Source organism: Hippocampus bargibanti, linkage group LG11 (assembly GCF_051943395.1).
Source record: "Hippocampus bargibanti isolate YZ-2025 linkage group LG11, ASM5194339v1, whole genome shotgun sequence".
Lineage (NCBI taxonomy): Eukaryota > Metazoa > Chordata > Actinopteri > Syngnathiformes > Syngnathidae > Hippocampus > Hippocampus bargibanti.
In genome coordinates, this window is record NC_142744.1 from 12,171,853 (window position 1) to 12,199,352 (window position 27,500).

At 41.4% G+C, this 27,500-nt stretch overlaps 1 protein-coding gene across 1 annotated transcript in view; it reads left to right on the forward strand.

Annotated features, from left to right (window-relative positions):
• The window catches only part of LOC148891642 (uncharacterized), an 83,351-nt gene that overhangs the window by 54,869 nt on the left and 982 nt on the right, over positions 1-27,500 (forward strand). Inside the window, exons 3-5 of the mRNA XM_089008675.1 lie at positions 4,493-6,223; positions 18,594-18,888; positions 20,249-20,368. Of these exons, the coding sequence (XP_088864801.1) occupies positions 4,775-6,223; positions 18,594-18,888; positions 20,249-20,368 (1,864 nt within the window). The 5' untranslated portion in view covers positions 4,493-4,774. The remainder of the gene's footprint in view (positions 1-4,492; positions 6,224-18,593; positions 18,889-20,248; positions 20,369-27,500) is intronic.

Here is a 27,500-nt window from a genome sequence, read left to right on the forward strand (position 1 = left end):
CTAAGCAAATATCGATTCACCTTAAACTAAACTGCCTTTGTATCGATATAAACAACAAAAATGGCCGGCCGGAGATGAAAAAGCACCGTAGTAACCAGATTATCATAATAACCATGTATCGTACTAAACTGAACTAATTATACATAAAAATACTAGAAATTTGCCGGGAAATGAAAATAGTATCGTAATAAGCAGTATTATCAATATAACCGATATCGATATCACGAGACTTTACTGTAATTACAATTTCCACTCTCGTTAGTCAGATGTCAAGGAACAATCAATGCTAAGGATCTGCGTCCAATACTAATGCGCACGGCGAGATCATTTGCGTTTTAAGTGGGCAGGGACTGGTAGTGGAAATTGAATTAAGATATTTATGACACCAATTAATCAACTCACCGTGAAACCTGCAGTGGATTTATTGTTCTCACGCACAACCGCAGTCATGCACGCCGTGAAGAACAGAAAATAAATCCAAAGACCGACGCTGATTATTTAGTCTCATTTAAGAAATGCTCCCTGGTGTTTCCGACTAGTGTCGTGTTCATTTGCGTGAATTTGTGATGCTAAATATACTAGAACGGGCAAAACCTCTGCTCGGTTCTTTGCTCCTCCATAAATAGGTTCCCTCGCAATAATTTGAGACTGGTCACTTCAATGTTAATCGTCTCACGGTGCTTGTGCTGAAAAACATTTCGTCTGCAGCGTTATTCATGCATTTAAAGGACAACAGACACCATTTTTTTTGTTTTATAACTGACATCAGTAAAACGTATTAGAGCATCTAAAAAACCTAAACTACACAGGCTGATATTTTTAGTCAAACGCAAAACACCAATAAAAATGACTTAAAGTTGCCCAAAACTGCCACTAATGAGCTCAAACCTGGAGAGATTCAGAAAGTCCCACCCCCAGTTCCTGACGTCTCGTCAGGAAACTCCTTCACAAACTGCCTTGTTCCAGAATCAAAACAATGGCTTCACAGAGTTCAGATACGGAAATGATCCTTTCTTGTTACTCATCCAGTTATGAATATGATTCAAATAGTTCTGCAGAGGAAAGCATACGTGTTTGCGATCGATTAAAGAAGTCCCTCTGGATCAATTCGGGCCATATATGCAAGCGACGAAACTGGTTGAAGGACACGACATATGAAACATATTTGAAGCTCTGTGAATTAGCAATAAAAAATATAAAAAAAAAATAAATACAACATCAACTTTAGTATTATGTGGCATATAAGGACATCAATAACAAATAATAAGCAACCAGATGTCAACATCAATGCAGATTGTTTAATGGTTGTGCATGCTTTCAATGGTTCAATGGTTGTTTAAACTTTCAAGATGAAAAGTTACGAACTTGCGTATGAATGGCCTTCTACACAATGGAGTTCATAATAAGAAAATTGTCTCGCAATTCACATCAAATTGAGAATTTAATCACGGGGTCACGAAAAGCATTTGTGTTTGATTCAAAGAAAACTGTCATTCCGTCAGAAAACTATAATTCCGACTGACTGTCGGAATGATACGTATCAGGTTTGACTGTCATCGAAGCGTCCTTTCAGCTACACCAAAGAGCTCGGTCCCCGTTCTGAAGAACGTCCTCATCTTCGGCTTGGAAGAGCTCCATTTTACTTAGATACGTTCAACAAAATAATTTACGAGCCTGATGATCAGCCGCGAGAGGAGCAGAAACAACACGAGAGGATGACAGCGGTTATCCATCGCTAACTCCGGTTAGCTCTTCTTTGTCCTTTGGCTGGTGCTCTACGGCTACGAGCTAACAACAGCTGGATGTTTGTCTGATCGGTTTGCTCTACTATTATGGCGATTGCTCTCTTTCACCACTGGAAGCAACTTTCTTCCCATTGTCAGACTGAGAGGATGACAGCAGTTATCCAAGCTAATTTCGCAATCAACACGGTGTTTTCAGATGAAACAAAGTACCCAAAATGCACTGTGTATCGCTTTCTCGGTCATGGGGAGTTCCCTCCGCGATGTCACTTCTGGCATCGGCATCAACTCGAAAACAAGACTTCATGAATATTCACTGCCAATTTTCAAACGTAAAATATAGCTAGCTACATGCGGTGGAATCTTTGTAAAATGTGTTCAGTAGAAGTCATTTGAAGTGATTTTACAAATTATGGATGCAACTTGTTGGGAGGTGTCGGTTGTCCTTTAAAAGTAACTAAAAGCCAGAAGACAACAAAGGGGGCTAAAGTCTAAGAATCTGATTGTTCCGAGCAGAGCTGTGGTCTTCAGCGGGACTCATCTACAGACGTGGGCTGTTTTGTAATATTTGAAAATTGCCTCACTGTGCGGTTTGCTTCCCTCATTATCGTTAAAAGGTGGAAATCAGATCACCTGAGAGCTACAGAAAGTTTCTGTTTGAATCATCCATTCAAGGCTGCAACTAGCACCTTGTGAAAAGTATGTAAATGCGGGTGGAACAAATATTCTTAACATGTCTTTTGACATAAATACTGTCTGAGCTTTCATGACAGCTCCCACAGAATAATAAGTTTAATTTGAGATTCTATATCAGGGGGTGGGCCACTTTGATGCCGGAGGGAGGCCACAAATTCCAATCCGCTTAGGATGTATGACATGTATGACAAAAATGGCATTTGAATACGAATAAAATATGTGCATACGTGCGCTTGATATTTTTCATTTTTGATCATACGTTTTTCAATGCATGTATCAAAGACCGGCTGTCCGCTCGCAACAACAAATGCTTTGAAGCAGACAACAAAATAACCACAGACTGTATTTATTTATTTATTGACGTATTTATTTATTTTTGCAATACGGGATAACTAAACTTGTGCCCCCCTTGCAAAAGAAACTGGTGCTCAGCTGTGTCCTGTTGATATGCTGCCCTGCATCCCACCACCTGCCCGCTGGCTTGTTAACAAGGTGCCCGTAGCAGTGATTGCCTGGCCATCAAAATCCCCGCTGATAAGTTCCTCTCGGAGGGAGAAAGACTCTGTCATTGAATTCACCCTGATCAGCCCATACATTGAAGATAGCACACTTGCTCAACACCTCTGTTGCGCCCCCCCCCCCCCAATCCGCGATGATTATTCTCTGTCAAATAATTCAGATATTTTGCTGTTGCTCCCGTGTCAACATGACTTGTATTATCCGTGCTGTTTTTCCCAGAACCTTTTTTTTTTAATGCAAAATGATGTGGTGCTAGCCTTGTTGTCAAGAGGCGAGACTCCTGTCACATCCAATGATGCAAGGCATAGGAATGATATTGGCTGATTGATTGAAGCGTCAACGCTCAAAGGGTGAGGGCCACGGTGACAGTGTGGTGATTGACACAGATGAGAGAGAGAGAGAAAACAGCTAGCAAGCAAGAGGATAGGATGCTATAACAAAAGAAAGAGCAGGCCGATAAGGACCAGGATGGGCTGAGATAGAGGCAGATGATTTGTGGAGGATGTGAGAAGAAAGAACTCAGAAAAGACAAAGGAATGGATCATCTTTTCTTTCCCGTTCAGTTCATCACAAATTTGTCGAGAGCATCAACGTAACAGATGAAGGCAAGTGTCAAGAAAGGGTGTAGAATCTTCCCCACGCTAAAATGCACGCTAACGGCAGTCATTGCTGACATAACTAATTGAAACCATCATCAACCCTGGTCTGAGCAAGGCTTAATGTTCACGTCAGGTTGCAGAGGCATGCCGACCAAGGACAGCCTTGAGGGACTCCATACTGATCTGCCACCGAAAAGAACCTCTTTAACCACCTCTGTGACCTCAACTACCTGAGGCAGAATGGCCCAGACTCTGCTTCCTCCTACCTGCCTGTCACAGGGATTGAGAACTTTAAAGTCTCATCTCGATTGACTCGCTGCATCACGATCTCTGCAAACTTGAATATTTTGAGGTTAATATAATATGGCACACGACCATGCAGACTGATTGATGCGTGACATTTAGATTTGGTGTCGGATTTCTCTGCAGGGCTCACGATGTGAGAGTGACAGGCTGAAAGTGCCTGACAGGAGAAATTGCCCGAGCATCAACCGCTTCCATCGGTATCGATGTAGCAAGTGACGGATCAAAATACAATCTTAATCCAACTAATTAATTCAGCACAAACAGAAAATGCAAATGGTTTGGCAGTGTCTGAACTGCAGTCAGAAGTCCTTGACAAATGTTGAGTGCATTTTGTCATACCATGACATTTATCGCACAGTGATGTAAAAGAGAAGAAATTAGGATTGTTTTTTTCCCAGTCAGTTTATAGATGTGAGAAATAATACCGGGGTCATTACAGTGGTATAAACGGATACGTTTTGGGCCTTTTCATGCCCTTGTACTCGTGAAACATGATTGCTACTCTGTTAATGGATCTGTCATACCCTCTCGTCTTTGTGTGTCCTTACATGTCTATGAAGCCCGGCTTTTAATTAACTGAGTTCAATGAATCAAGTTTTAACTCCCTTATCTTTATCTTTGTCTCTCAAGGTGTTCAACTCTCTTGTGAACGCCGAATGAGGATCGCTGTGGGAGGAGTGGAATAAAATAAAGCAAATCATCACACCTGGAGAGACAGACAGACGGACATTTCGGTCGTGGGGGAGGACAGAGGTGATTATACCTTCCTTCCAGCTCAGTGAAGGGCATAGATTGAGGGACTGACAGGTGGTGAATGAAAATCGAGAGGTAAAGAGAATGAAGACAACCGGAAAAGAAGGCCTACCTCGCAACAAGCCCCGCTCCAATTAGGACCTCTCGCGACGAAAAAAGATGATGACGAGAAATCTTCTCCTATTGGTTTCCTTCTGCTTGTGGGACGGGCTGTGGGGCGGGGCCTTGCTCAGCAAGGTTGTACGAACAAGAGCAGTAGGTGGTCCACACATGATGAAAATAGCGGAGGGCGGAGGTCCAGACCAACGGGAGGGAAGCCCGGACGTGAATGCAATGCCTGTTGTGACTCTCAGGAACCTGATAAGTCACTCACAGGCGGGTGACGGCGGACCTTTTTCTCGCAGCAAAGCGCTGCCCAATCGCGGCACTCCGTCGGCTGCAATTAAGGAAAGGCTGGCTGTCAAGCCCAAGCGTGAAGTTGAGTTTGTCAGCAAGAAGCAGGTGACCCTGCGCAAGGATTTAAGTCAGGATTTCAACAAAAAGAAGAACAATACTAAGAACGTTGAGACGAAGCTAGGAAAAGCAATCCCATCGCACCATAAACTTGATTTACATTCCAATAAAACCCATGTCAGATTAAGTTTAAAAACCAAAAGCAAATCCGAGTTAAGTGTTTACACAACAGGAGTGCCTGGAAAGGGCGTCAGTATGGAATCAAACCGCAAACTGAACCTCAGTGGAAGTTACGAGGTCCTGAAAGTATTGTCAAAAGAAAACCTGGTTCGAATCATCAATTCCCAAATGCAGAATGTTCCCATTCTGAACTTCCCCAGCAAGGGCAGCCGCAGCCGAAAGAGAGATTTGATTGACGTTAACCACAGACAATTAGAGTTGCAGAAACCATCAAGACAAGAGTCGTCTATCGCTCAGTCACACGCTGCTTTTGATAATCAGACTGTGACCCCATATCTAAATCCAATCAGTACTGCAGATCTTAACCGGGACCAGAGCGCTGACACTCATGGTAATGACCCAGGTCTCAGTAAAGGGCCAGATGTTTTAGAGCGGCCAGCCCCAATCGTATCAAGACTTCTTCAAAAAGTAAACCTCAGCTTGGACAAAGAGATGCCAATCAACCAAACAGAATCTGCCCTTCAATTGACAAAACGTCTCCCGCTGCACGTTCCCTCAGAAAAAAATGGCCCCACTTCATCGTTGCTGACAACGCAAACCCAGGAAGTGCGACCTAGAAACAGAACAGCGGATTCCCACAGAGACTTATTAACAGAGTCGGTCGAAACGGCAAAAACGGACCTCAGCACGGCTCGCTACTCGGTAGATGAAGACAGGAAACCCGTCAACAGCAGCCATGTCCTGAGGCTCCATCTGGCTCCGGAATTGAACCGTTCAGCCAAAGGTGCCGGGGTGCAGGCGCGCCACCCCTACAATGACAGCGGCCTTGTGTTTGAGGAAGCGCAGTCAGAGGACCAGGCCAGCATTCCCTTTGAAGAGAAGAGGTCACGCTCTCGAAGCAGGAGAAGCTGGATCTGGAACCAGTTCTTTGTGATTGAAGAATACGCTGGACCAGAACCCGTCCTCATTGGCCGGGTGAGTAACATCAGCATTTTATTTATCATTTGCATGTGATGATCTTTGTTTCTTCATGTATAAGACATATTTCTATTACAAATGCCTTACTGGGAACATTTTTCACCTGAGGTCCCTTTTAAAAACACCCTTTTCCCTGACAAGGTGTGTTTTGCATAATTTGTCATTTATTTTTTGACACATTGTTATAAACTTGCAATTGCTTCATGTTGCTTCAGTGTAATGATGTGTCTTAGAGGAAGATTTACAGCCTTCAATGAATCAATGGTTAACTGAGGTGCAACAAAATCCCAAGGTTCCATTTGACCAAGGGATGGTCATGATCACAACTTTGGGGACTGACGTATCCATCGGAACGAAGAGCCTTACTTTGCCTCCTTCAACCTTGACCGACACCCCCAATGCAGAACTAGCCTTTTTCTTGCCAGGTCAAGACCCTCATGGTCACAGTGACGCTTACGCTATTTCATTGGCAACGATTTACCCTTATCAATACATACTCAGCCCGTCCCATGTTACTTGGCGAAGGAACAAAGGAAGACCACACACCCACGCCCATATTATGATGCTAACATTTGGAGTGCACCCAGATCACGATGATGTGCGTATTCTGGGCTGGAAATGCACACGATTAGACGGTGATGGCACACACGAGAGAATAATACTCTTAGAAATCCTATTATGATTATGATTTTTTAATCTCCTGATCTGCATCCGTGTAGGCCGGCACTATAGGTAAGGAGATCAATGTGAACGCGCTCTGCGTTGTTTTTGCCCCATTAGAGACCAGAATATTCTTTCAACGGAGAGGTGGGTGGTGTTAAAAAAAACTTCGCTTTGCAGGAAACACTCCACCAATGGCCAGGAACTCATTCACGTACTATCAACTCTTGAGTTTACTCCATGCTGGATGGGGCAGGAGTATTGTGTGCGCAGCGGATGTAATTCTATTTTTAGGCGGGGCCCTTTGGAAAATCGGCACTCTAACATTGAATTACGACCTTTTTGTGTGATCCTGGAATTTTCGATTCGGATAAATCTTTAAAGCTGGAAACGGGAGCCAAGGCTATAATCTACCATGTCAATAGAGGACAAATGCTCCCTCCTAAACCGAAAATGATCTAAGGGCTACCTTTGTGGAACAAGTGACAGCCCGAGCATAAATTTTAGGGTGCTTCCTCTGCTTTCACTGTGTTTTAAAGTACAATAAAATGGATGTGAAAAGGAAAAGAGGCATACACTAAGGCATAAGACGTTCTGCCCAAGTGCCCCTTGAGATGTCCTTCAAGAAACGAGTGTTTGTGGATGGCGAAATGTTGCTTCAAGACAATTGCTCAGGTTCAAATGAATTGTGCAAACAAGCAATTACTGCCATTGTCTTATGCAACCCCCTCCATGATATACATACAAAAGTCATGTTAACACACCCGTACATTCACAGATGACACTGTATTTACTCACGCCAAAGCCTTGCTGTCCACTAATTGTGAATTTAATTGATGCTGTCACATGGTCTGCAAGGGAGTTTCAAGTGATTGCAGCAGGAGGAGTGCGGGGGAGATACTATTAGGGCAAAAGGCGTTGAACAAGAACGTTCATGCCTGGTCAGCCAAAATTATTTTCTTGCGATGCGTATGCGTCACACCTCACGTGCAGGGGTTGCCTTATGACAGAGCTAGATTTGGCCTTGATGAAAACATATCCGTTGGAACAAGAAAGTAATTAATTGGACATTCTATGCAATGGCACAAAACTGCTAAATATTTATGACCAGGGCGTATATCGCGTTTTCTCCAGGGTGGGCTATTTATTTTGTTCCTATTAAAGTACACATAATTGATCATCACCTTCAAGGTTTTCATTTTTCCTTTGCTCGATGTCAACCTGACTGACTTTGGCACCCTTTGAACTGTTGTCACTGTTCTCCCTGTGTGGCACCTTGATGTGCAATGTGCACTTGCATAATATTATGAAAGCACTCAAGAGGTTGGTGACGTGATGTAAGAAAGTGAAAGAGGTTGTCACATTTCGGTCGTGGGGGAGGACAGAGGTGATTATACCTGCCTGTGTGTGTGTGTGAAATGACACATAACATATTGGTGTGTGTGTGTGTGTCTGTGTATGTGTGTGTGTGTGTGTGTATATATATATATATATATATATATATATATATATATATATATATATATATATATATATATATATATATATATATATATATATATATATGCAAATGACAATTTTGCATACTCGGCACCGGCAGCCAAGAGAAATTAAAATAGATGAAAATGAAACAGATCAGCTGGGGACAGATATAGATAGATATAAATAGTTCTAGATAGATATAGATACATATAGTTATAGATGGATATACACAGTATACACAGTATATACATACACTGGTTAAGCTGCAGTCACACAATTTTTTTTTAAACTAGATTTTTCGGCTGCCCTAGGAAAAAGAACAGTGGGCCGAAGGGTGATGCATATATTTGCACACAACTGATTCAATTCAACTTTCCCTCTCTGTAAAAATCATTTAGCCGCTAGGTTTGGGCGCAGTGGAGGCACGGCCGCAATTAGAGCGTGATTATATGGTGTTTGGTTGTGGGTTGGTGGGGGAGAATGGCTGTCACAACTTGAGGCAGAGGAGCGAAACATTACCAGCGGATGATGGTGGGTTAATGTGGGAGTAAGGGGGGATAATTGGAGAGAGAACAAAAAGAGGTTAAATCGTGCGCAGCGAGCATAAAGGTCTGCAGCAAAGGGTACAGGGAGAAGTCTGATGTACTGTACGGGGTCACAAAGGGTTAATTGCTTACAACTTGCAGAGGACTAAAGTCTTGAATGAGAAAAAAAAGGAAGGGAAACAGCAATACCACTCAGATGGGCCGCCTGAAGGTGCGCGAATTGGTAGGAAGTGTGTACTACCATGTGACTCAATTTTAACGTTGAACTCCAAATCTTGTCACCCCAGTGCATTTTTCACGTCACATGTCGTAAGACTATACAGCGTTAAATAAAATACCTGATACTCAGCGGAGATGCTTGGTATTCAGAGACAAGCGCCATCCTCAGTGTCTTTGTTGCCACTGTGGAAGTGGCCAATAAATCCTTCAGCTGGTAAACCGACGACAAGCGTTGTTTGACTTATCATCCCAATATGTCTTCTCTTTTTTTAAAAAGTCTACCTTGGCTAAGAAAGAACACATGCTCGCTAGCTTCCCAACAGGCAAGGAACTTCCTCCTTTGGTCAAGATGGCATGCAACAACGGGCCCATTAAATATACAGCGATGAATAAAACCTCTAGCTGCCTTTTCCGAGCATGTTCCCCCCTTGGCTAAAAATACATTGGCAAAAACTTTCTCCAGAGGCAGCCGTGGTCAAACAAGCACCCCCCCAACCTGCATATACATCATTTATCCCGATTATTAATGTATTTTTTTTTCATCACGTTTTAACCAACTGAAATGATAAAGTACAAACAATCAAGCGGCAGGCCAATACTGTAAATGCATCCCTGCTCCCTCTCACATCGGCTGATTATGATAACGACAAGCGGCATTTGCATTTTCCGAATCGAAAAGCATCATTTCGTCCCTGATCACGTATTGCTCGTCAAAGGATGGCTGCATCGAGAAGGCTTATGGTGCCATCTGAAAAGTTGAATAATGTTCAATAACGATTATGGATGCACAACTGTGTCCAAGTGGAGCCTCAAAACACAGCCTCAAGTGACAACAAGGTAACCACAATGTCCACATAACCACAGAATTAAAAAACTATGAATTAAACTAATTAAAAACTGATGATTTGTAAACTGTCACATGGTTGACTTAGTGCAGCGGTGTCCTAATGTTTTGCAAAGGGGACCAAATTTGATGTGTTACAAATATAGGGGGGAAAACTTTGCAGACGTCTTTACATAGACAGTGATACATCAGCTTATGAACTTAACTGGTTCCCAGAAAGCACATGTCACATGTGACATGTATTTCCCATAACATTAAAAATGAGAATAATCCATTCCCAGGTCCCCATAAAACAAAATTTGTTATTAAATAAGCCTCAAAACTACACAAAATATACCTTATTGTATGTATAATAAATGTGCTACTTCGATGAAAACTTCGTCAGCAAACTTCTTCAGAATCAGAATCAGAATCATCTTTATTGCCAAGTATGTAGAACACACAAGGAATTTGTTTCCGGTTTCTTCGATAAGAAGCGAAACGTCCGACACCTTCAAAGAAGTACAGATGACGGCTGAAGAAACCTTTTCATCGATGGACCACTCCTGTACGACTGAGAGCTTACACAGACGTAAATGTGCTACTGTATAGTAATTAAAGAAATAAACTGTACTGTATAATAAAGTCGTTTTATTTACCTTTGTGATGGTCGTTGCTGTAGTTGCCTCTTGATGATATCCGTGCTTTCTCAGTGATAATACCCTCCCACACTGTCCCGATAGTTGCTTTTCGTTAATCCAAATCAACAGAAGTTTTTCAACCTCTTCTATTGCCTGAGAACGTTTCTTAGACAACACAGAAACACCCTTAGCCACACGTAGCAATGGTCGACTTACATCAGAAACCTTAGAATCTCTTCTTTCATCAGAAAAAAATGATTAATTCCTAAATTATATGGGTCTGGAGTTATATGATCTTGTAATGAGGGCAGGTTTCTGAAATACAATGAAATACATACGTATTGGTTGATAGCGCCTCAACAACAGCTGAAGCAGGAACAAAGTGCTAACATGGAAAAAGGGAATTGTTGCCCCCTTGTGGAAGGGGTAAAATATTTCCAGAGGCCATGGCCAGCATTTTATCGACACCCAAAAAACAAAACCCAAACTAATACGGGGATGGCGCTCTGTCATATTTACATTCCCCGAATAAATTTGTGAATGGCAGTGAATGAGGTAATTTCAATACATTTCCGCGAGCCATTCCATGTGTGACATTTGCTTTTTTATTTGTGTTTTTGTTCATTTGAAACATGCATATCAAAATTGAATTGACATTGGATTTTTTTTCACACTAGCTTTTTTGCAGCAGTTCAACAGAAGTATTTGTATTTTTGTTGATTGTCGCCATTTTAGAAAATAAAAAAAATCTAGAAAATCACCATTTTAAAAACTTTGGGGGCTCATTCAATCCAATATTACTGATATACTAATTTGTGTTCCTAGTATAGCCTCTAGATGGCAGCACTTATCACACGCAGGTAACAGCGCACAATACTACTGCCCAACTACCCAATTCTACATGTAGGCCTGACGTTATTGATTTTATGAAGGCTGCGGGTCTGGATGAAACGTAACCAAAATTAACCACCCGGGCTGAACTTTGGACATGCTGACTTTGTGGTTCATAAAGCTCGTGTGAATTATTGCATATCAGAATCAGAAAACCTGTAATCATCCCACAATGGGGAAATGTGTCCCAAGATTAGCTGGCGACCAGTCCGGTTGACCCAAAATCTGCAGGTACATCCGTCAACTAACCCCTAGTGACTATTAACTGGATATTCCAGAGTTGGCTGGATGATGAACAGCAATGATGCAATTAACTTCCAAACAAGGGTGCGGAAAATCCTCCTGGACTCTCCGCACCCTGCTCGATCCATGCGCAACAAACCCAGCAGACATTTAAACAGCATCTTCCCCCAAGCCATTAACTCTCGAAACAACAACCCAAATAGAACATTTTTCTTATGATGATACTCGTGCAGCGTGTTCTACCGGAGACCAATTCGTTGTGTGTTCTACATACTTGGCAAATAAAGATGATTCTGATTCTGCTTATGCTTACCATGTTCATGCGTCGTTTCATTGTGAAACAGACTCCAGCTGTTCAAACGGGAGACTGTTTTGTTTGAGATGTTTTTGAGTGAGAAGAGAAGAAAAAACATCAAGATTCAAACCTACGCCCACTCTGAGAGTGTCTGATAAGTGGGAAAACATCCCCTGAGAGAATTTGCCGTAGTACACAGGTGATGGAAAAAGTGCTTCCCAGAATCTGCCGTCTTTCTCCTCGCTGGTGCCTCTGTCGGAGGGCGGTGTGGTTTTTATATTTTGGTGTGAACTTCAATGCAACTAAATGTTTCTTTTGACATGCATGTGCGAGACACCGATTGTAAACGATTTGCGGTTGTTTAAGTGGCTGGCTTTTGCTTTCCTTTCCTTCCTACTGGTTTTGCGGTGCTGATTTGATGCAGACAGATGGCTTCTTAGTTATCGACACAAGTTGGAACACTTGAACGAAAGTTTTTACGCAGCAATTTAACATCATCACGAGACACTGTGTCCTAGTTACCTGCTGCGCATATCCATATTTCCATTCAAATATGCGCATTTTGCCTTGGGCTGTTTGATTTTGGAGCATGTAAATTTTTGGACAGCAATTTGGTAACTGGGAGAAAATGCTTGCCTGCATTAATATCCACCTTGATTTTAAAACGCATACCGTGGTGGGCTACACTAGCTAACTCTAGCTATATGGGCTACTTGATATCCCTGCATTTGTTGGTTAGTGAAACGGTCCCTGACTATTGTACATATGGCTTTCTGCTGTAAAATATTACCCATTAGGTGACCTATTATAATAATACATTTAATGTATAAGCACCTTTCAAAGGTCACTTGACAGTCAGTTTTTATTTTTTTAGGGTGAGCAGCGGCAGCCTCATGCGCCAGCGTTCACTCAATCCGGAATAACTCAAATCAATAGAAAGTTAGCTTGCTAGTTGGCTAGCTAATAGCTAGCCAGCTGGATAGCCAGCTATCTAGCTAGCTAGCTAATAGATAGCCAGGTAGATAGCTTGCTAGGTATATAGCCAGGTAGCTAGCTTGCTAGCTATATAGCCTGGCAGACATCTTGCTAGCTATATAGCCAGCTAGATAGCTAGATAGCAAATAGATAGCCAGCTAGGTTATTTATTATTATTCAGCCTGGCAAAACCGCACTGGGTGCTGTTATTTCATTATTTACATGTATTTGTGATGGTTTAGCGCTTGGTTACAACTTCAGCTGCTGTGAAGGCGATATATAAATCAATGTATTGTATTGTATTTTGTTTGGCCGCCTACATTTTAAGCTCAGATAACTCCAGACCCTTATAACTGAGGATTTTTTTTTTCTGATGAAACAAGATAGTCTTAGGTTTCTTGCGCCAAATTAGTCCGGTTATATCGATTTTTTTTCCGACTCCCGAGAATATCGATATAACGAGACTTTACTGTAATTTAGGCATTAATTTTTTTCTGATGAAAGAAGAGAGTCTATGGTTTGTTACGCTGAATTGAATGTTCATTTAGTCCTAAAAGTCAATATTCTGTGGGTCCGGCAATTTGAGTGAAGATGACAAAAACTCTGGCACTGGAGTGAACACGTTTTTGCACATCGTCTGGCAGTGAATGAGTTGATTTATTGATTAATTAGATGAATCATTAATTAGTTGATATAGGGATATGTGACAATATCTCTCTCCACGTTGAATTCCATTTAATTGCTTAAAAGCAATCAATGTCATTCGGCTATCTGGCCACGAAGCACAATTTAATTTTCAGGTTCTCACGATTCCCACGGGCCCTCTATTGGGTTAATGTTGCTGTATTGCTGCTCTTTCTTGAGACCGCTCTCTGAATTGGCGGACACACTGTAAATCAATAGACTCTGCCGAACGCGCCACTTCACGCTCCGCGGCTAATATGAAAGATCTGGCTTCCTCCCAGCCTTCTGTGATACTTCTCAGATCCATGTGGCAACAGCCCGTAGTGCTTGTAGTTGTCTCAGTGGCCGGCAGGTCTTTTCAATTCACCACACGCACGATGATTAGTATCTTCTGCTGTTACAAGGCATACAGGGAAAAAAGAGGGATATTATCAGCTGTGCGCACTCCAAGCACTACTCATGCCCTTCACACCCGTGCCGCACCAACTGCCATCTCGTGTTTGCATCAAGTTGACTTTATTCGGCAACATCCGTGAGGAAAATTTAGCTGAGGAAAACACTCCCCATGTGTATTACGATTTATTATGCACCATAACATGAATCAGCGAGGATACTTTCCACCAGAAAATAGTTTAGATGGCTTTGTATCAATCTTTGGAGCATAGATGATGTTCTGAGGTCAGTGTTAAATAGATCTGAAGCAGACGCTTCTCCTCTGCTGCAGAATGCGTTTGAGGATAGCGTTCGATCACGGCTGCCACCGCTCACTCTGGTAATGATGCCGGGCTTCATTAAGAAGCTCATTAAGTCCCGTCGTTAAGCAGCAGGGTTGTTAAGGCTTTGATTGTTAATGGCTCTACATTCACAGGAGGAAGAAACCAGGCTTTTCAGGATCTTCTGGCCGGTCCGATGCCTGAGTGTTTTAGGTCATGTCGTAAGATGGAGAATGATGGGAAAGAAAATTCAAACTGGTGCCGGTGAAAAGATGGCATCGAGGATTTGATTCTGCACTAGAACTTCTTTAGGAGTCCGCTGATGGGGAACAGGGAGAGGAAAAGAGAGATTGGACGATAGCTTTTACTGACAAGGTGCTGTCACGCGCCATTGGCTGCTCGTTGGGTTGAAATCGCAATGCTCGGGCCAAGAAGTGATTGCTGCCAATTTATGTTGGCGAGAGATTGAAGCCAAAACAAAATGGCGGCTACACTCCATCCATTTCAGACATCCACAATCAATCACCTCATCTATGTTATCAAACTGCGCACAAGATGTGCAATTTACCCAACTGATGTGTTTGAAAAGCATATATTTAAGCCAAGGCGGGTTTGGAGTTAAAACTTTTTAGCCTGCTACAAATGTGATTAACTCATCCACTGCCATTCACTAATTTATTCAGGAATTGAAAATATGATGTTGAGCTCCATTCCCGAATTAGTTTGAGTTTTCTATTTTCTTGCTTGGATGCCGATAAAGTGCTGGCCAGACCTGTGGCAATGTTTTTTCCCTTCCACAAGGTAGCAGAATTTCCATTTTTTTTCTATGTTAGTGCTTTGTTCCAGCTTCAGCTGTTGTGAAAGCGCTATACAGTGAAACCTCAGTTTACGAACCCCTTGGCTTACGAACTTTTCGGTTTACGAACGTTACATTTATGACAATTTTACCTTGGCATACGAACTATTTTTCGGGATACACACGGAGCTGCCACAATGAGTGATGTGTCGTTCGTGAATGAGCCCGTTCTAACAAGAAAATGGTGGCCACTGTTGTTGTCCTCTATACCCCGCCCCCAGTCTTTGGTTAAAGCCATGTGATTGGTCAAGAACGCATCACTGGGGCATGGGGTTACAGACAAATAGAGAGTGAGGCTGGTCTCCAAAAAACAAAATGGCGTCTTTGGTTAAAGCCACGTGATTGGTCAAGAACCCACCAGTGGGGGGGGAGGGGGGTTTAAACATTAGAGACAGGCAGACAGAGAGAGAGAGAGAGAGAGAGAGAGAGAGAGAGAGAGAGAGAAAACACATACATGAAAGGGAGATTACAGAGCTTGAAACAGAAAAACAATCGTGAGAGTGTGAGAATAGTGACAAACTGGATAGAAAACAGTTAAAATATTCCATCAATCAGGCTCCACAAATAACCTGTCATGTCATCTGTACATGTCATCTGTACACTGCATGATGCAAAAAGCTATCAACCCAGCTAAGCAGATCACAATTGATGAACTAGATACAATTATCACAGAGAAAGCACCTACAAGGGATCATTCCTCAAGATGGTGAAAGAAGCCTGTGTTCCTCATCAACTGTTTAATGCTGAGGAAACCGGACACTCCATTCCATCAAGCCATTAACGACCATCACAAAGGTAAATAACATGACTTTATTGTAAAGTACAGTTTATTTATTTAATCATAATACTATATATACATATATATAGTATTATGATTAATATATATATATATATATATATATAAAATAAGGTATATTTTGTGTAGTTTTAAGGCTTACAAAATTAGAAAGTAGAAAATTATTTTTTATGGGGACCTGGGAACGGATTATTCTCATTTTAATGGTTCACTCAGGCAAACATTGGGAAATAAATTTTTGGGATACACACATTTCGCCTTACACACTCTGTCTGGGAACCAATTAAGTGCATAAGCCAAGGCCCCATTGTATAAAACAATATGTATGTATTGCATTGTATTTTGGACAGCCACCCTCATTTCAAGCTCAAATAACTCCAGACCCATATAATCTAAGAATTAACTCGTTTTTTCTGATGAAAGAAGAGACTAAGGGTTTTTATGCTGCATTGTGTAGTCCTAAAAGTCAATATTCTGTGGGTCCTGAATTTTTAGTGAAAATGACAAAAACCCTGGTACTGGAGTGGTAACATTTTTGCACATGTTTGGCAGTGAATGAGTTAATTGAAGAACATCATCGGGATTGTAGATGATATTCTGTGCTCCACGCCGGAGTGAATTTGGCAGTTTTGCCACCGATTCTTTTTGGGTGCCTCTATAAATGGCCAACGCGCCGACGCGAGCGCTGACGTGAATTGTGATCATTCATAGGAGAGCAATCTGTTTGCAACAGAATCTCTGCCATAAATATTCCGTGGATGGAGGTGGCATGTAGGCACCAATCAACATAAATAGAATATTAGTCACCAGTGAGAGAATCTGCACAAATGTCTGAAAGCACTCGACAGATTCACTTCTTGGAATACAGTCATGACTTTTTTGGACGTACTTTCTCTTTGGTTGTCCTCATTTTTTCAGAAGCAAAATATACTCATCCATTTTGAAGGGGGAAAAAAGCAAAGCATGCTTTTACAGGCAGCACATGTTCGCTGTCTAATATTCTTATGAGTTGTACTCTAGTTTCACCTGAATAAAAAGCATTTCAAAAACTCTTGACTCCTACTCCCCCACGACACCCCCAGTATGTCGACGCATTCATTCAGCTTGCTCATCGAAAAAACGACTTTGGGTTAACCCATTTTTAAAGTATGCTGAATGGTGATTGACAACCGCCATTTGATACTTTCGGAAAAGTACTTCGCTGTTGCCAGGCAACATTTCGTTGGCAACGTTTTCAGATTAGCTGTCTGGGTGAAATGCACATTCTTTTTTGAGGCATTTAAGGGGGGGTCACAGGTGCCACTCAGGTACTAATGTGCCCAATATTGTGATCGAATCTTATGCTCTGTGTGTGATGCTAGTGATGAGAGCGCTTTCCCTGATATTGCTCCGCTACGCCGGCATCCCACCAGGAGTTAATCTAATAAAACCCCACAGAAGGCCGAGATCGATCGAGCTTGTCCCTCTGCCGTGCACTCCGGACTCATCCTCATACATTCCTACGAGTTAGGGAATAATTGATTGGCCGACTCTTCAGTATTCCTTTGATTTGGCGTTTTCATTAAAGTGCCGGGGGCGCTCCCTGTGCATGTGCTGGCAATTTCCTCCACTTAGTCACCGTCCAAATGTGTAAAGAAGCTTTGAGGAAGGAGGTGCCGTGTTAGAAGCTCAGACATAAAACAGAAGGTCTTTCCTAACGACGGTATTGCATGAAGACCCGGATGGTCATGCAAATTCAAAGGTGTGAGAAGCTGACATTTTGCACATTATTTAATGCATACATATTGATTTATATAGCGCTTCTACAACAGCTGAAGCTGTAACAAAGCCCTTGACATGGACAGCGATCATATACAGAAAATAAAGCAGTCACAAAGATATTAGAAAGCACCAGGGAGTGAAACCAAGATCAAGTCGGAATCATGCTGAGTCGAATGCCAAAGAGTACAAGTGAGTTTCGAGAAAGATGTCTTCAGGCAGCAGGCAAGGGACACCCTGAGCCGGTTGCCAGCCAATTGCAGCGAACACAAAGACAAACTACTATCACAACATTGACGCAGAACCTCAACCAATTTAGAGCAATTCATTAATTTGGAATGTGGAAGGACACCAGAATACCCAGAGAAAAGTCATGTTATTTTGTCACATTCCTTTTTATGAATTAATTGAAAAAAAAATCAAATGAGATTGTTTTGTCTGGTGATTTATAAGATTGCGACTATATATATATGTGTGTATATATATATATATATATATATATATATATATATATATATATATATATATATATATATATATATATATATATATATATATTTAATTTAAAGCAGATTCTTTACTTACAGACAGTGTATTGTAGGTGTTCAAATACCCGACATGTTTCGGCGTATACTTCCGCCTTCCTCTCTTCATATATATATATCAGTCATGCGGCACATATTTCTGAAATTGGCCTGGGACAAGAAAGAACATCATCATGAACAGAAAAAAAGTGACAAGCAGAATGTTTATTCTGGACTTCCTGTCTACCTTCTCACTACCTAGCTCCACACCGACATGGACAGGAATGACGGGCGCACCAAATATGTCCTTCGCGGCGAGGGAGCCGGCTCCGTCTTTGTGATCGATGAGAAGACGGGTAACATCCATGTCACCAAGCCACTGGACCGCGAGGAGAAGGATGAGTACCGTCTGATTGCCACAGCCACCGACAGGCAGACGGACCGTGCCCTCGAGCCCTCCTCGCAATTCATAATCCGGGTGCAGGATATCAACGACAACCCACCTGTCTTTGACGAAGGCCCTTACAGCGCCACTGTGCCCGAGATGGCAAATATAGGTAGGCTACTTATTTATTTGTGGATTTACAGACGCACCCCACCTTACGAACGAGATACAAATTTGGTCGTGAAGTTGGTCGTAAGTTGCTTCAGTGCTATATTTTATTTGAAATACATGTTTAAATGAAAAACTAAATGGGGAAGTATAAAACACAGACGCTCTAAAAGTGGTTAATAAATTCACACCTACGGTAGTATGATGACATATATTACCCTGTCACATAATTACTGAATTAAGTGCGAGCAGTCATTACTTTTTGTTATGCATCGCGTCCTCCTGGAGTGTCAACTGGGAAGAATGGTTTCTTCCCCGCCCGCATACTCTACACAGCCAATCGTAAGCGAGCTTGGGGGATCGGGGCCTGAACTCGTTGGCAACACTTTGTTGGGCACACTTCAGCATGGGAGACCAATCAGCGTGGCGCTTTTTGGTCAGCCTTGGTGTCCGTCGCATAAATATCCAGGCCTCGAAACCTTCAATGTGTGTATATGCGTGAAGCACAGTACTCAGTCAATCGCAAGCAAGCTCGCCCGGAAAAAGGCGCGCAATACTAAATCTAACTTACAGCATCTCTGTCCGAACATTTTTCGACATACTGTACCCGCAAAAATGTTCATATGTACCGTTTTACTTAACTCGAATGTTCGTAAGCTGGGGAGTGTCTGTATTTAGTTTTCAAATCAAACGTCCAAGTCATAAAGGGACCAAGACAAATGTGACTAACCACATTGTTTGGCTTGAGACTATCTTAAAAAATAAACAATAAACAAACAGTCATCTGCGGTAAAAATACAAAGTTTGCGTGCTGCTCTACAGGAATGCAAACCGTATGAAATGCTTCCTGTATTTTGTTTATTTCCTGTTTTTTTCCTACTAACTAATTCAAAAAAAGGCGCTGCCAAATTGACACTCCATGAGCCGTAGAAAGAAGGTTTGAGCGAAGGGGAGGGAAGAGGGGGGAGCGTGAAAGCGGCAGACGGTCCGACTGAACGAGGGAGCAAAAAATAAATCGGAGACGGAGATGAAGAGAAATGAAGTGAGACAGTGGCAGTCTGAGGGTGGTGGGGGAGGCGGGCGTTCACGCTTGCTGAGTGAGACGGTGTGTTTGTGTGGGTGTTTAGATTAGGTGAATAAAGTATTTGTCACACGTTGAAGTGGGGGAAAAATGCATATGTGGGAGGGGGTGTATAAAAGGATGTGTGGGCATAAAGCGGCCTAAAGTGGTGTTGTTTATTTTCCATTTGGCTCCAGATATCGTTTATTTTGACTGGTCCCGCTCCTACTTCCCCATCTCCAAACGCCTTTGTTTTTCTCTTCTTCATCCGCTCCTCCTCCTCCCCCTCGTTGCTCCCCCACAGGCACTTCGATAATCCAGGTGACAGCGACGGATGCTGATGACCCGACTTATGGGAACAGCGCCCGACTTGTGTACACGTTGGTGCAGGGCCAGCAGTACTTTTCTGTCGATCCCCAGACAGGTGAGTGTGTCTTTGAATCCAATAGTTTGAGTGGCCGTGTTGCTATCCATGACTCATTTGCCAGCCAGAATAATATGGAAACGTCCTCAGGCCTCGAGTAGGTCCTGATGCCATGTCAGTCTCAGGTGACGCTTTTCGCAGTGGTAGTGACAAATTAACTGACACATTCACTGCCAGACGTGAAAAAATGTGTCCACTCCAGTGCCAGGGTTTTTGTTATTTTCACTTAAATTCCAGGACCAACACATTATTGAGTTTATGGACTACATAAGCATTCAATGCAGCATAAAAAAAAAAGAGTCTCTTCTTTCATCAGAAAAAAATAGTCAATCCCTAAATTATATGGGTCTGCAGTTATATGAGTTTAAAATGAGAGTGGCTGTCCAAAATACAATGCAATACATACATATTGGTTTACATAGCGCTCAAACAACAGCTGGAGCTGGAATAAAGCGCTAACATGGAAAGAATGGAAATGCTGCCCCCTTGTGGAAAAGAAAAAAACATTGCCAGATGCCATGGCCAGCGCTTTATCGGCACCCAAACACCATTCGGGAATGGCACTCTAGGTCATATTTTCAATTCCCGAAAAAAAATGGTGAATGGAAGTGAATGTGTTAATGGAGTTGCTACCAAGGTGTGGTTTGCTATTTTTACCATTCTCTGTTGAAATTTGCTGGATGCTGGCTGACAGAGCGGCTCCTGGTCACTCATGGGCAATCTCTGTGTATTTTTCAGGTTTTATTGTTAAGTGGGACAAGTTGGTTAAATTGATAACTTGGATTGGATGTATCTTTATTAGTCTCACAGTGGAGAAATTTACATTTCACAGCAGCAAAGTGATGAAATTAATAAGAAAGGAAAGGAAGAAGTAGAAAAACAATACAGGAGCTGCTGTAAAGGCAGTCACTCTTACGGCGACATATTGAAGTTAAAACAACAACAAAAAACTACAGAGACAGTCATTCAATCTTAAACACTTTTAGTACCCTCTTTGTTGTATGAAGCAGTTCTAGATGAAAGAAGAGACGATCAAAGTGTCCATTGACAAAAAGAGACTGTCTAACACAGGGGTGGGCAAACTTTTTGACTCGCGGGCCGCATTGGGTTCTAAAATTTGACAGAGGGGCCGTGCCAGGAGCAGTTGGAGGGAGTGTTTGGGCCGGAAATACTAAACCTAAAGCATTAAAGGACATTCGACGCCTCCGGACAAGGCATAATTTATAAAATCACTTCAAATGACTTTGACTGAGCGTATTTTACAAAGATTCCACAGCATATAGCTATAGTTTACGTTCTAAGACTTGCACTGAATATTCACGAAGTCTTGTTTTCGAGTTGATGACGATCCCCATGTGACGTCACGTTTGGACCGCCCCTGACCGAGAAAGCGACACACAATGCATTTTGGATACTTTGTTTGGTCTGAAAACTTCGTGTTGTTGGCGAAATTAGAAGGAAAACACATAAATAACGCCATGGTGAATCGTTGTGTGTTGCACCAAGACAACTATTTGATATTCGCTGACACAAATTCCCAGCTGACAAATCAGCCCATTTCCAACAGAGCTTGGGCGCAATCTTCTGCATTTTCTGGGTGCTACATTGCTGTCATTGATGGCTTGAATTGATATGGGAGGACTCCTTGAATCAATTGCAAACATTTATGCTTTCCTCTTTAGAACTATTTGAATCATATTCATAACTGGATGAGTAACAAGAAAACATCTCCTACGAATCTGAAGCCATTGTTTTGATTCTCGAGCAAGGCAAGACGTCTTGGCGTGACGTCACGAACAAGGGGGTGGGACCTTCTGAAACTGGCCATTTCCGGATTCATTTTTAAGTCATTTTTATTGGTGTTTATCATTTAACTAAAAATATCAGTCTGCCTGTTTTGGGTATTTTAGATGCTATAAAACGTTTTTCTGATGTCAGTGGGAAACACAAAAAAATGGTGCCGGTTGTCCTTTAAATGTAGTGTGTACAAACCTCATAGCACAGTAAGAACCCAATTTATTAACTGTCTTTCAAATGTGAAAAATATCCCTGATCAGTTAATAAATTTGTCTCAAGGAATATGGCGTTTACATACTATTTCGCAGATACTTGGAGGAGGAAATGGAAATAGATTAAAATAACATATGCACTGTGATTCATCAAGATTGCGTCTGTTTTTAATAGGTTTTCATTGAAGGGGCAACGTTAAAGAAATCAACATTTATTGAAAAATGGAATCACTTTCATCATTCAAAACATATTATTCCACAACGAAATATTCAAGCTCAATAATACCTACTTGTGTTAAATTCCGCCAAATCATAGATGGTTTGTCCTGACCGCGCGCTCAAAAAACTCCTCACTGACGCCCTCGCCTTAATGCTTCTTCACATATCCGTACGATTAAAAACGATCGAGTATTACTGTCATCATACTGCATGTACAAAGTCAAGGAAAAATGGGTTGGGACCAAAAGAATGACATCCAATAATATAAATATATAAATATGTGAATATATAAATATGTGAATATGTAAATGTAAGCATACATATAAATACAAATACTAAAATAAATAAATAGAAATAAATAAACACAAATAAATTAATATAAATAAATACAAACATTTAAATAAATAAATACATAAATAAATCCGCGCGGTAATATTTGATTATGACTGTTTTTTGTGACATTGTCAATTGAACATGACAATAGTATCAGGAAAAAAACCATTCCCTTCACTCCAATGGGAAGGCATCCAATTATCAATCGGTTTTGACATCTGACTGGATATGTTTATTTTTAAAATTTAAAATTTTAAATCTCCTGCTCTAATATAAAGAATATAAAGATTTCTCCCAAAATATGACATTTACTGCTTGGAACATCAGATCCTTGCAATGCTGTGGAAATTCCCTGCAAGATAGATTAAAATAACATATGCACTGTGATTCATCAAGATTGCGTCTGTTTTTAATAGGTTTTCATTGAAGGGGCAACGTTAAAGAAATCAACATTTATTGAAAAATGGAATCACTTTCATCATTCAAAACATATTATTCCACAACGAAATATTCAAGCTCAATAATACCTACTTGTGTTAAATTCCGCCAAATCATAGATGGTTTGTCCTGACCGCGCGCTCAAAAAACTCCTCACTGACGCCCTCGCCTTCACACGCAAACAATACACGTGTACCGTCGCCGAGCACACAGACATCGGCAACCTGCAGTGAAATTTGCATACTCGGCACGGCAGCCAATCAGAAGCATGCTGCTTTCTTCCGGACTTTCGCAAGCGTTATAAAGTCGTGCAATTGCATATCATTTTCCAAAATAGATGCACAGAACCTCAGCCCAGAAGAAAGATTCAATAGAAGCTAACAACATATGTGACGCTACAAAACGCAAATTTACATTAAACCGTGACTGTAAAGTGTACGTGAGACTCATGAAAGGGGCTGAGTGGCTCATAGGAAGCAATCCAAACGCTGCATTGTGCACCATAATGACAATCAACTACTGCAGCAAAATCTAGCCATGCACATTTACTGTAAATTAAGCAAGGTAGCATTTGTAGTAGGTACAATCTTGATTAAAAAAAAACGTTATACTTTGTGACAATGTTTTTTAATGTGATTAGTTTTCTCATTGTGCTTCAAGTTGTGAAAAATGGGGCAGGCAACTTTTCAGTTATCTGCCCTGTTGTCCGCTAACTTTTTGTCATGAGTTTCAGACGCTGTTTTTAATATAATTTGGGCAGGTTCGGCGGGCCGGATTAAAAAGCCTAACGGGCCGTATGTGGCCCGCGGGCCGTAGTTTGCCCATGCGTGGTCTAACATCTCCTGTCCCATGTAAAGCCGCTTCAATTCCAAGCCGCGATAGTTCCACATACGCATCGGCACTCTGCTCTGATGCTCCTTTCTTCACATTGTGGGCTATGGATGATGTGATGAGCCATGATGTTTGAAAATGTTCTACAAAGTAGATTTTAACTCATTGCACAACTACATTTCTAACGCGATTAATATGTCAATACGCAGATTTATCATCATGTCAGTTCAAAATGGTTGTTTTGGAGAAATATAGCTGTGTGTCCATTTCCCGGGGTCAGCTTTAGCAGGCAATCGCAGACTTCCGTCTCCCCAGCCACTTCTTCTCGCTCTTCCCTATGACAAGGTCTCTCTGGCATGTCCTGGGTCGTCTCGCCAGGGGTTTCCTGCCTTTGGGACAAGGCCGTAACACCTCACTGAGGAGGTGTCTAGGAGACATCATTATAACATGCCCAAGCCACCTCGTCTGGCTCCTCTCGACATGGAGGAGAAGCGATTCGATTCCAAGCTACTTGGCTAATCTTCACTAGAGAGCTTCAACACTCTGAGGAGAAAACTCATTTCGTGTATCCGGGATTTTATTCTTTTGGTCATGACCCATAATACCTCGTGACCATCGGTGAGCGTTTGTGCGTAAATCGTCTGGAAAATTGAGAGCTTTGCCTTTTGTCTCAACTCCCTGCCATGCCTCTGCAGACAATAGGTCAACTTTTCAACAATATGAGATACCGTTGTTAAATTGTAATTGATCCTCTGTGACACATGACAATTTATTGACACATTGACATTTTTTGTTGCGGCGTACCCACCAGTGTTGTTAACTTTTGTTTCAACGGATTGTTTGAGATGAGGAAATCGCCAGAATATCCTTGCGCTTTCTTGATATTATATGATATAACCGTAACGGAAACCTGGTTTATGGAAAAAAAATCAAACAAAAACGATGCAGAACAGATGAAAAGACCAATGCCTTTTTGCGCAGCAGAATGCAAGTTTGCTCAAGATGGTCGAAGGCAAACACATCCTTCCTGCAAACAAGCGGATTTAGTCATCATGACGTGCGCACACTACCACCCAGCTTGTGGAAGTGTGGGTAAACACAACTAAAGCGTCACAAATCAACACATGCAAACATGCTGTCGATGCACCCCCACCCTTCCCAAAAAACATCAAGATTTCTTGGCTTTCTCCAGGCACGACTCTTTCTATTTCTCCTTGTTACGCACTTAAACTGGCGTTTAGAGCCAAATTGACATTGTTTCCTTCATTTTCATTTTGTTTTGAGTCGATTTGGTTTTGTGATCAAGATGTGGCACTGGAGGGCTTCTCCTGCATCCTCGCACCTGTTGGTCCTCATCTCATTCGCTCTTGTTTGTTTAAAAAACAAAACAAGAAAAACGCCACGCTACCTGCTCGGCGTCGGCTGGTTATGCTGTCATCATTGGTTGTTGTTTCTGTTGCTGTCATGTTTAGTTTGTCGTGTCGATCATGAGTGTAACCGATTTGCGGCTATCTCCGCAAGCTAGAGATCTCAGAATCAGAATTGAAAAGCCTTTAATCGTCCCACAATGGGGAAATTTGCAGTCCACAGCAGCAATTTGAAAAAGGGGGGGGGGGGGTGAAAAGATAATAATCAAGATATTCTAAGCATAATAAAAAAACAGAAGACTGAGGTGTATACTGTAACTGCGTAAAATTGTTTCATAAAAAACTGTACATACTGTGTTTTTTTTTAATTTTGATTGTTGAGTGCAAGGCGAGTTTGGCTCAGTGTGAAGTCAATGTGGCAATGTTTAGTATTCCAAACATGTTAAACCTCTCTTTCTCTCGCCCGTTTTCAATCACCATCTTCCTGAATGGCTCAATCATTGGCAGACATATTCAAAATGTACACACTCGGCCGACCGCAATTATGAAATATGCTGAGAAATGTTGACATTCTTTTTTTCATTCAGAACAGCTCGGTTGCATACAAATGAGCGTGATCCGACGAAACCACAGCAAAAAGCTTCCACTTTAGATGCCCGCGCAAGTCACATGATGGGGTCATTTACACAGAGGTGATCAATGTGTCACGGATCTCACTGTGCCATAAAAGCCATAAAAATATATATATTGTGCTCCCTAACTGCTTGTCTTCCATGGGCTGTCATTTATTTACTTATTTTTTGGCCCTCGTAAATGCTTCTTCACATATCCGTACGATTAAAAACAATCGAGTATTACTGTCATCATACTGCATGTACAAAGTCAAGGAAAAATGGGTTGGGACCAAAAGAATGACATCCAATAATATAAATATATAAATATGTGAATATATAAATATGTGAATATGTAAATGTAAGCATACATATAAATACAAATACTAAAATAAATAAATAGAAATAAATAAACACAAATAAATTAATATAAATAAATACAAACATTTAAATAAATAAATACATAAATAAATCCGCGCGGTAATATTTGATTATGACTGTTTTTTGTGACATTGTCAATTGAACATGACAATAGTATCAGGAAAAAAACCATTCCCTTCACTCCAATGGGAAGGCATCCAATTATCAATCGGTTTTGACATCTGACTGGATATGTTTATTTTTAAAATTTAAAATTTTAAATCTCCTGCTCTAATATAAAGAATATAAAGATTTCTCCCAAAATATGACATTTACTGCTTGGAACATCAGATCCTTGCAATGCTGTGGAAATTCCCTGCAAGATATGAAATGCCAGTTGAGCCTACTACAACTTTATTTTGGGGTGAATCACAAGCACCTAAACTGGAGGTGGCTGTGCGATGAATGGCTCATTTTCAAACACAGCCACATTGGATTGGATTGGATTTGCCTTTATGCCCAGTTTTCGAGCTTGTGTGGTATTTTGCTTGTTGTTTTGCGCTCTCCGTCTCAAAATTTCCATTGTGCAGATGATAGGGCATAGTGACGGACAAAAAACAAAGTTTTGGAATGCTTTATCTTGCACACGTTTCTTGATATCGCGACTTGAACTGAGGATGAAAGAAGCAAGGGCAGCACATTTTGCGTCGCCAACGCGCATGCTCGGGCTTTCCCATTTCAAAGCTTGCGATAACACAACATGACTGCAATTACAGTCCAAGATCCTAAAGCTCTTAAAATAGAATTGAAACGTAAAAAAGAGGAGAAATTACTAAGGGAGAGGGGGGACTCCTATCGTCTTTTAATACATATATGAATGCTCATGAGAGATGAGAGCGAGAAGGCGGCACTGGAGTTTAGTCCTCTGGCAGTCGAAAGCCGCAGAATTAAAGAATAATTCAAG